Source organism: Urtica dioica, chromosome 7 (genome assembly GCF_054948205.1).
Source record: "Urtica dioica subsp. dioica isolate 48M chromosome 7, U.dioica_male_clone48M_v1_H2, whole genome shotgun sequence".
Classification (NCBI taxonomy): domain Eukaryota; kingdom Viridiplantae; phylum Streptophyta; class Magnoliopsida; order Rosales; family Urticaceae; genus Urtica; species Urtica dioica.
The window spans coordinates 12,097,885-12,108,576 of record NC_142762.1 but is presented as its reverse complement, the minus strand read 5'-3'; the positions used below and the strand labels follow the sequence as shown (position 1 = coordinate 12,108,576).

Below are 10,692 nucleotides of genomic sequence, written 5' to 3'. Positions count from 1 at the left end.
ATAGTTGATCTCAAAGTATTGTAAAACGAAGTTAAAAATTATACATCAACTTTATTTTTCTAAAAAAATTCAAACACTATTTATACAACAAAAGTTTATTTTCAAAGATGTAAGATATACTATTTTCAATCATAAACCAACAAAGAAAAAACAGCAAAAGAACAACCACCACGAACACATACATTTGTTCATGTAAATCAATTGTTCATATTCCATCTATGTTCAGACGATACGAACCTATTTAGAACAAAGAAAGAGCATGTTGCGTGATAAAAATTTATATGTATCCGGTGATAAGTTTTGTTGAACAACTACAAATCACACGAGTTAATTGTTCTTTATTTTTATGGTTGTTACAGACTGCCCGATGCATCTTCTTGACTTTACTTCGTGCATCCTACGTTTTTTCATTAACCTCACGTTTTCAAATATTTCTCGAGGCTTTTCCGCTTCAAATGAACCTTATTCAGATCGATCGTCTCATGAAAGAATATGTGCTCTCGAGAATTAGAGGCTCGTAGCATAAGCCCAGTGAGACTTAAGCTTTCGCACTTCTATAGTACACAAATTTTGAAAGACAAAAACAACATTGGATTATATAGAAAAGTGGAGTTTTTCATAGGGTGACAAAATTAAATGATGACAACATACAGACACAATGGCAACATAGTAGCAACAGAATCGCACCATCGACGAATCTACCATATGTTAACATCATATTCTCGCCACGCAAGCGCTATTATATCGCAAATTCCCAAATCTCGCGGCGTCCCTCTACCATTAATAGCCTCTTATAAATACTCATCCGCTCCCACTCTCACATCTCCCAAACCGCCTTTGGACTCGTATTTCAAATCTCGTCGCTCTGTTTTCTCTACTTCTTCGTCTCTGTCAAACCCTAGAGCCCCGATGGGTTCTCTATCTGCGCTCGCCGAGTCACTGCAATACCCTATCGCTCGCAGAGACGAGTCCGTTGTCGATGACTATCACGGTGTCAAGATCGCCGATCCGTATCGATGGTAACAACCGTTTCTTGACTTGACTTTTGACTTTTTATTAAGAAGAAAAGTGTTTATCGAATCTTAGTTCTCATTTTCTTCATAGTTTTCTTGGGAAACAATTTTTTTCCATCGCTCTTTTTGTTTACTCGCGCGTAAACAAAAGAGATTATCTTCATCGCTCGTAGATACATCGATATGTCGTTGTTTTTGCTAGTTCTGAGATTTTAATTCTGGTTTCCTATCAAATTGACCAGATTGTATTTTCTGTTCAGGCTTGAAGATCCTGACTCTGAAGAAACGAAAGAGTTTGTGAATAAACAAGTGGAGCTGACTCAGTCCGTGCTCCAAGTTTGTGACACGAGGGACAAGCTGTGTGACAAAATCACGAAGCTGTTCGATCATCCTCGTTATGATCCACCTTTCAAGCGTGGAAACAAATTCTTCTACTACCACAACACCGGTCTTCAAGCTCAAGACGTTTTATATGTTCAAGTTCGTATCTGACATTGGTTTTGGGTCATGAAATGCATTGCCGAGTCTTACTTCCGTTGAATTGTCTAATTTTAGGAAAGTTTAGAAGGAGAGCCAGAGGTTTTGCTTGATCCGAATTCACTCAGTGAAGATGGGACTGTTGCTCTGAGTTCACTCTCAGTAAGCAAGGATGCTAAATACATGGCGTACGGACTCAGTACAAGTGGTAGTGATTGGGTCACAATGAAGGTCATGCATATAGAGGACAAGAGGGTTGAGGCTGATACTCTCTCATGGGTGAGTTTTTTTTATTCAGTTAATTTGAGAGGCCACAAATTAAGTGCTTTAACTTTGTTTAAGTATTGACGACTTAAACCCATGGTATTTCAGGTTAAATTTTCTGGTATTAGTTGGACCCGTGATGGCAAGGGTTTTTTCTATAGCCGCTACCCACCTCCAAAGTACTTGAATTAATCTTTACTTAGCATTATGTATATGTTATTTTTGAAATATCATTTAATTCTAGTGATTTTTTTAAAAATATACCAACTTCCATTTGTTGTTTAAACAGATACTAATGATGATTTTATTTTACATCAGGGAAGGAGATGAAGATGTAGATGCTGGGACGGAGACAAATGCCAACCTTTATCATGAATTGTATTATCATTTCTTGGGTGCAGACCAGTCTGAAGATATTTTATGCTGGAAAGATCCTGAAAACCCTAAACACTTATTTAGCGGTAGTGTTACAGATGATGGGAAGGTAATACATTTTGTCTCTCTAGTTATTTATTTCTAACTTCAACGTACATGACTAATCAAGACCAATGCATTTTAAAGCTTCTCAGAAACTCACTGAAAATGCTTTGACTTGACAAATGATGTAATCTTGAGTGATCATTGTATACTTTATAAGACTGATATGTACGTATGATTGCCTAATTAAAATAAGGTAAATGCTTTTAGCGTGGATGTGAAGGCTAATATTCTGTGTCGATATATGTTGCTTTTCTATTGCAGTATATCCTTCTGTATATTAGTGAGGGCTGTGACCCAGTCAACAAATTCTACTACTGTGACATGTCTGCACTTCCGAATGGACTTGAAGGCTTCAAGGGGAAGAATGATCTACTTCCATTTGTAAAGGTTATTGATGAGTTTAAGGCACAGTATCAAGCCATTGCAAATGACGACACCGTGTTTACTTTTCTGAGCAATAAAGATGCTCCCAAATATAAGTTAGTAAGGGTAGATCTGAAACAACCAACAGTTTGGACAGATGTCCTTGCAGAAGCTGAAAATGACGTCCTTGAATCTGCATGTGCGGTGAATGGCAATCAGATGATTGTGAGTTATTTGAGCGATGTAAAGTACGTTCTGCAGATAAGGGACCTGAGTACAGGTTCGTTGATTCATCAATTACCTATTGAAATTGGCACTGTGCACGGAATATCGGCGAGACGTGAAGACAAGATTGTGTTTATTGGGTTTACAAGCTTTCTCACCCCCGGTATAATCTACCAGTGCAATTTAGATTCCGAAAATCCAGAAATGAAGATTTTTCGTGAAATTTCTGTTCCTGGGTTTGTCCGGTCAGATTTCCATGCTGATCAGGTAATCTATTCCTACCAATTGATTTATCTCAAACATATCTCCTTCGATTTTATCAGTATTCTAATTTTCTACATTTTGCTAAGGTTGACATCGTGTGATATTTATATTCTTTTTTCCTAATAAGATTTACGAAATGTAATGATCTTCCTGCTTCTTTGCTTGTCTTTTTTTTTTCTATGATTCCACGTCCAGGTATTTTTCCCCAGCAAAGATGGAACCAAGATACCAATGTTTATTGTTGCAAGAAAGAATATTCCTTTGGACGGATCACACCCGTGTTTGTTATATGGATATGGTGGTTTTAACATAAATATAACACCATCATTCAGTGTGAGTCGAATAGTTCTCACAAGACATTTGGGGGCTGTTTTCTGCATAGCAAACATTCGCGGCGGTGGAGAGTATGGAGAGGAATGGCACAAAGCGGGCTCCCTTGCAAAGAAGCAGAATTGCTTTGACGACTTTGTCGCTGCTGCCGAATATCTCATAGCCACTGGTTACACTCAACCCAACAAATTGTGCATAGAAGGTGGAAGTAATGGTGGCCTTCTTGTTGGGGCGTGCATAAACCAGGTCTGACATTGCTAAACTTCTATTAGTTTTTACTACTGTTTTTTTTTTTAATTTTTTTATTTTATCTTGTAAAGAAGATTGTGAGTGATGTCAATAGCTTTGTTCCTACACAGAGACCTGATCTTTACGGATGTGCTCTGGCTCATGTTGGTGTGATGGACATGCTGCGATTCCACAAGTTCACAATAGGTTCGTGTATACATTAATACTTTTTGAGTTTCCTCATAACATCAAATTCATGATCTTATCATGTTTTACTCTCTAGGCCATGCATGGACTTCAGATTATGGTTGCTCGGACAAGGAAGATGAGTTCCATTGGCTTATTAAGTAAGTAATTACTTTCTTTCTTTTTAGGCTGCTTGCAACGTGGATTGCAAGAAAAACACATCTTTATCTTATGCTGCTTTCAGTTCTCGCATAAAATTGTGATAGATATACTTTTATCAAATAATTTCTTCCAACTTTACTCGAGGAAAAGAACTACATTAGTTAAAAATCTTGTGCAGGCTTGATAAACAATATTTTTAATTGTTGGTGATGGTAAAATCGAAATATAGTGCTTGGTAAATTATATAAGAAGTTACTTTTAAAGCTGTATAATAACATAAAATTACTGATTTTATTTCAAGACAGTTTAAAAATAAAGAGATTTCAGTGATTCAATAATTAAATGGAGAGACAGTGTTTTATAAGAAGCTCTCAACTTGTCCCAAAAAAAAAAGTTTCGGCTGTACGACCTCCTTTATATGAGGTCTCCTCTTGTGTGAAGGCATGAGTTGAATCCCTAACTTTGTAGAAAATGTATTCAATATTGAAGTTTAAAGGAGGGTTTTTTTTTTTTTTTTGGGTAATTTGTCCTTAAACATCAAGTGTAATAGTACACCAATAGTCTATGAAATTGTTTTGTTAGAAGTATGTTTTAAGAATGTCATCATTTGATGTTTTTCCGTCGTATATAAATTAATCATAGGTACTCTCCTCTACATAATGTGGGGAGACCGTGGGAAGAGCATTCTGATAAACCTTGCCAGTACCCACCTACCATGTTGTTGACCGCTGATCACGACGATCGGGTTGTACCATTGCATTCCTTGAAACTGTTGGCGGTTAGTTCTGTTCTTGTAGTACTAAATCCCGATCCTTCATGTATTATAAAGTTACAACTCTTACTACTTGAACAGACCATGCAACACGTTCTAAGCACGAGCTTGGAGAAGAGCCCTCAGTCGAATCCAATTATTGGTCGCATAGAGTGCAAAGCCGGACATGGAGCTGGTCGTCCAACCAAGAAAATGGTTGCTTAACTTTCTATACTTTCTTCCATTCTAAGACTACACTTCTCCAATATTTACAAGTTTTCTTTTTTCATTGACAGATTGACGAAGCTGCGGATAGATACAGCTTCATGGCTAAGATGTTAGGTGCGCATTGGGTGGAATAGATGTGTTATTTTCCAATTTTGATAATGTTTCTCATTGTTAAGGCCTTCGTTGTATCTCATTATGGGCAAGGCCTCTATTGTTTGTGTTATTTGATTACGAATATGCGTGGTATGAGGTTTGCTTATTTTATCAGGTCGGTATGTTTAGCCCACGTGCACGAGAATAAAAGAGGTCTTGTTGCTTGATTACATTGTATTTTTTTGAAGATGCAAATACAAGTTCAAAAGAAACTGTCTTTACCAATTTTCCGGCGGCCTCAGCCTATTCTCTTTTGTTCAAAGTGATTCACTTGAAGATAGTAAGTTTATTAACAATATTGTAACAAAGACATAATCAAATTAAATTTGCTTACTGGTAATCAATGGTGTAAGAGTTGCCCGTCAAGATAAACCCAACAAGGCTATGATATTATTCACAAGACACCCTCCCAAATTTCAAACCCCACAAAAAGATTAACTATCCAACCAAATTTCGAACAAACTGGGCAAATGCAAAAATATCTACAATCGGAACTATAGGACCAAATTCCAAACTACGATTGAGGACCAGGATACAAAATTATTAAACTATCGAACCGCTAACAAGAAAAAGAATAGAAACACATGGTTTTTGTAATATTCCTTTCGAAGATGTTAAAAACATTCGGACCACAATTTTCGCAAACAAACCCGTGCCAAACTTCAAAATAAAAAAAAATAAAAAAATTAATTCCAAGGGTAGCGAAATTAAAAATAGCCTAAATTTTTTGTTCATGTGGAATTTAGGGTTACCACTACTAACCTTTGTCATAATGATTGGGAAGTCGAGAGATGCGTCTAGAGTCTCGATGTGATTTAGGTCTGGATGCGATTCAAGTTTAGACTCTAGAGACAGATGTGCTCTAGGCTATGTTTGGTAGTAAGGATGAATATGCGAATTGATGGATTCCCTTACGAGGGAAAAAATGGAAAAGAAAAGAAATGATCAAATATTTTCATAGTAGTGTTCGGTAGAAATGAAATAATAATAAGTGCACATATTGTTTATAAAATATATTTGTATACAAAATATGTTCCTTTTTTATCTTTTCTGTAGTTTTACCAAATTGAAACGAGTAAAAATGGTGGTAACGATGGATTCACAATCCACTCAAAATTTTCATTTATCCTCTGTTCCAAACAATTGTCACATCAACAACAAAAAAATGCTTCCACCCCCCTCATTTTCCCTCGTCCAAACAATGCCCCTAGGGTTTGATGTGATTTAGGTTCAGAGTCTATTACTTAGGTCTCGATAAGAGAGAGAGAGAGAGAGAGAGAGAGAGAGAGAGAGAGAGAGAGAGAGAGAGAGAGAGAGATGACTTGAGGTAAATCTAAATCAAATAGGTCTAATGTTATGAAACATTTGTAAGTCTAGGTTAAGTAGGGGATACATTAGATATTCTCAAATACCTATATACCATGTTGCAATACCCGCCGGACTTTGGGAAGTAGCTCGTATATTTGTGAAGTTACATTCATTTTCTTTTTAAAAAAATCATGTTGAACAAATTATTAAGTTTAAAGCTTATTTGACAATATCACTAATTATTAGTTTTTAATATTTTTAAAACAAATATAGCTAAAATATAATAAAACATAATTTTATACTTGTTCCTTTTTTTTCAAACGAGAAGACCATTTTTTATAGAGAAATTGTCTCATTTGCCATCAATTTCATAACATTTTTTCACTTTCCACCAAAAGGCTAATTTGGCCCAAAATGCCACCATCACATGTGTAAAAAGTCAAGTTTGCCCTTCACTATTATTTTCTTAGCAATTCCACAACAAACTTTTAAGACAACATTTATTAGGTCTCATACCTCATTTCTCTTTATGATTCTCTATTGTCACTCTCTCTCTCCTCCTCCGTCCATCTCTCTCTCTCTCTCGTCCAGATCTTCTCTCTCTCTCCTCCATCTCGTCCAAGCTCAGAAAATTCGTCGGAGGAGCTCAGTTATCGTCGGAGGAATTCCAAATCTCAGCCCAAAAAAAGAGAAGTTGCAATCCACGAAATAAAGCCCTAGATTCGTTTTTTTTCATTTTCCGGGTATAAAAAGCTCTGTGTCTTCAAATAATGAAGTTTTTGTTGTTTAAAATGTTGGGTTTGTTATGGGTATGTTATGTGATTTTTGAAGATAACGTTCATTATTTGTTGACATCTATGTCAATATTGTTGACATCTATGTCAACAATGTTGACATCTAAAATCAACAAATATTAACTCTGTTGACTTTTTTGTACGCAGTGATGGCGGATATTTATTTATTATTCAAGCACAGTGGAACTTGGGTTGAACCTGGTCGGTATCACGAGAAAGGATCTTTCGGAATCGTGGTGTCGTACGACGTCAACTTCGCTAGTTTGATGCAAATCATTTACACGAACTTACGTAAATCACCATCCACTCATACTGTTGGTGTTGCATACTCGATGGCTGGTGCAGTGCAGCCTGTTGAGATAACCAACGATAACATGCTCAAAGGTTACTTATATTTGCGGAGAAGACGGGAAGATGACATGGAGAAATTTCAATTGATATTAGAAGTAAATGAAAAACAATCTGGTCCCGATTCACCAGGGGTTGGATCCACTCCCAACAGCCGTGGTAGTGGTTGTGTTGGAAATCTACCTAGAAGAGTTTCCGACATGCCATCTATAGCCGAGGAGGGGTGTGGTCCGGTCCTAACTCCTGATCAAACTGTGGGATTAGATGACTTTATGTTATTTGAGGATGCGAAACAACGACGATGCTCTCCACCACCACAAAACTCGCCTCCACAACAAAACTTGTCTCCACTGCGAAACTCGCCTCCACCACAAAACCCTCATCCGCCACCACGATCTCCTTCACCACCACGCAACTTCACTCCTCCACTGTATTCGCCGCTGAATTCACATAGCGTCCCAAGTTCATCTACTAGGAATGGCGCAGACGATGACACTATTGTTTTGGATGACCATTCTCATGTATATATTGAGCTTTATGCACTGTATGCTAATAAAAAGGCTTTACATAAACACTTGATGTTGTTCGTCGTAGTCAACAACTTCACATATAAGACAAAGAACTCAGACAAAAAATCTATGTACATTATTTTTCTGGGAGAGGGCTGTCATTGGGCTATTCGAGCTGTGAGAAAGGCAAACACGTCCATATTTCAAATTAGAAGGTAAATTGTCTTTATGTTCCATATGTTCTCTGTCTGCTGACTTCTTATGTCAACAGTTGATGTCTACTATTGACATAGATGTCAACAAACAAAGAGCAGATTGTTACTGGCCAAAGCAAGAATTGCTAAACAAGGCCCTCTCTTCTTCGGTCATATCCGCAGCGTCCTCGAATTTCTCGAGGGATCCAAAGAAACTGAAATTATGGTCTACAATGTTCCCTTCGGAAAATAACGATTAACATGTAAGGAAATGATATGAGAATCAGGAAAAAAAAACAATAAATTGTTGACATCTATGTCAACATTGTTGACATCTATGTCTACATTGTCGACAACGATGTCTACATTGTCGACAACGATATATACATTGTCCACATCGATGTCAACAATGTAGACATAGATGTCAACGATATAGATGTCAACAATGTTGATATCGATGTCTACAATGTTGATATCGATGTCTACAATGTTGATATAGATGTCAACAATGTTGACATGTATATCTACAATGTTGACATCGATGTCAACATTGTTGATATCTATTCAGAGACAAATACAACAACAATACAGAGAAATATTCCAACAAGTATTCAGAGACAAAATCACCAACAAATATTCAGAGACAAAACCGATTCCCATGTTCAGAGACAAATATTCCAAAAAAATCAAGAAAATCAACAACACCAACCCAAAATAAATCAATAAAATCGATATAAAATAGGGATTTGGGATCGAAGACTAACCTCCTTTGTAGTTCCCATTTTTGTACGTGGTTTTTTTACGGTTTTGGGAATGAATTCTTCCTCTTCCGTGTCCGATGAACTAGCGGTGATGGTCTTCCTCTTTGGCGGCTTCATCGCCGCGATTTTCGTCCAGGGTTTGGGCGAAGTTGTTGTTTTCCTTTTCCGAGCCGGCTTTGGACTTCTCGGCTCCTTCGAGACTTTATTTATGATCGTCTGAGGACTCCGACGCGGGGGTGTTGTTGAGTTCACCATTTTTCTTCGATCGATGTTAGGGTTCGTGTGAGAAGTGATAAATGGGTGGGTTTGAGTTTAGTGGGTTGAGAAATGAGATTGAGAAGTGATTGTAGAGATGAAATGGGTGGGTTTGAGTCGACGGTTTCACGGTGGTTACATGCAGTTACAGAGAGAGAGAGAGAGAGAGAGAGAGAGAAGTCCGACGGTTTTGAGAGCGGTTTTGATGTGAGAGAGAGGGAAAATTTGATGAGAAAAAGAGGGAAATGAATTAGGAATTAAAGGAATTCTTATTTAATAAAATGATAAAAGATGTGTTTATACTTTCATGACATTAATCATCATGGATCTCTCATTGTATTTGCAAACTATATGTTTGATAAAATATATTTAATCAATTTTGATGAACTTTCGAATTGCAAAAAGTCTAGAGCACCCCTAAATGTGAAGTTTATTATTATGAAATAATGCTAGTGGGTCAATAATGATTTTTTGTTATATTAAATTTTACTAAACTTAATTTTTTTGTTAAATATCAAGAAAAAAAATATTATTCACTATTTTCTTTTTTTAATGAAGTTTTTAACTTAGTATATCATTCCAAATATCACATTTAAAATATAGTCAACGTTTGAAAACTTATTAAAAAATAATCAAACAGATGAGCTGGCACTTGAATAAACCATTTGAATTTTCTATTTTGTCATTTCTTTAAAAAAATTCAGTTTTTTGTATTATTAAAAAATTTGTCACTCGTTCTCTCTCATACAGTTTTTTTTCATCAAAACTTCAAAAATCTATATCTTCCTCATATGAACTCAAAATTGAGTGATTCAAAATCCTACGGATTCGTGACGATGAGAGCTTCAAAAATAGACCAATTGTGCTGATGAAAAGTCATGTTTACTACTGTAGAATTCCACCGGAATTCACTATTGGTACATTAATTGTCATTAATTGTCGATTTTTTAAAATTATTTACATTTTTTTTAGTTAATTATAACATGTTTAATATGAAGATATTTAAGTCAAATATAATTATCATTGGTTATTTTCCTAAACGTTTGCAAACGTTGGCTACATCCCGATTTTATAGTTTAGTTTTTGCTACAAATCTACACTGCCCTATTTTTATTTGATAAATTTATCGCAACTAGTCATTTCATTTTTTTTTTTTTTTTTAGATTTTAACTATATTTTTATTTTATTAAGAAAATAGTTCACCAACTCGTAGTGAATGAAATTAACTCTTTAATTAATTTAATTTATTGCGAACTGGTGGATTATTTTTTTAATAAAATAAATTTAGACTAATTTTTTTTAATTGACCTTTTATATATATTTTTTTATAACGAAAACAGGTTATAAACTTTATACCATACCATACGTTTACCACTCCTAACTTCTATGAATTTAAGTA

The 10,692-nt window shown here is 35.8% G+C and overlaps 1 protein-coding gene across 1 annotated transcript; it reads left to right on the top strand.

Moving 5' to 3' along the window:
• The first annotated feature begins 729 nt into the window (after positions 1-729).
• LOC149390237 (uncharacterized) lies at positions 730-5,365 on the top strand. Its single transcript, XM_089619641.1, has 12 exons — positions 730-1,019; positions 1,274-1,493; positions 1,569-1,769; positions 1,863-1,933; positions 2,073-2,238; positions 2,496-3,089; positions 3,282-3,662; positions 3,776-3,851; positions 3,928-3,991; positions 4,635-4,770; positions 4,846-4,959; positions 5,040-5,365. Exons 1-12 carry the CDS (start codon positions 910-912, stop codon positions 5,103-5,105), a joined length of 2,199 nt encoding a protein of 732 aa, XP_089475767.1. The 5' UTR covers positions 730-909; the 3' UTR covers positions 5,106-5,365.
• Positions 5,366-10,692: the final 5,327 nt, after the last annotated feature.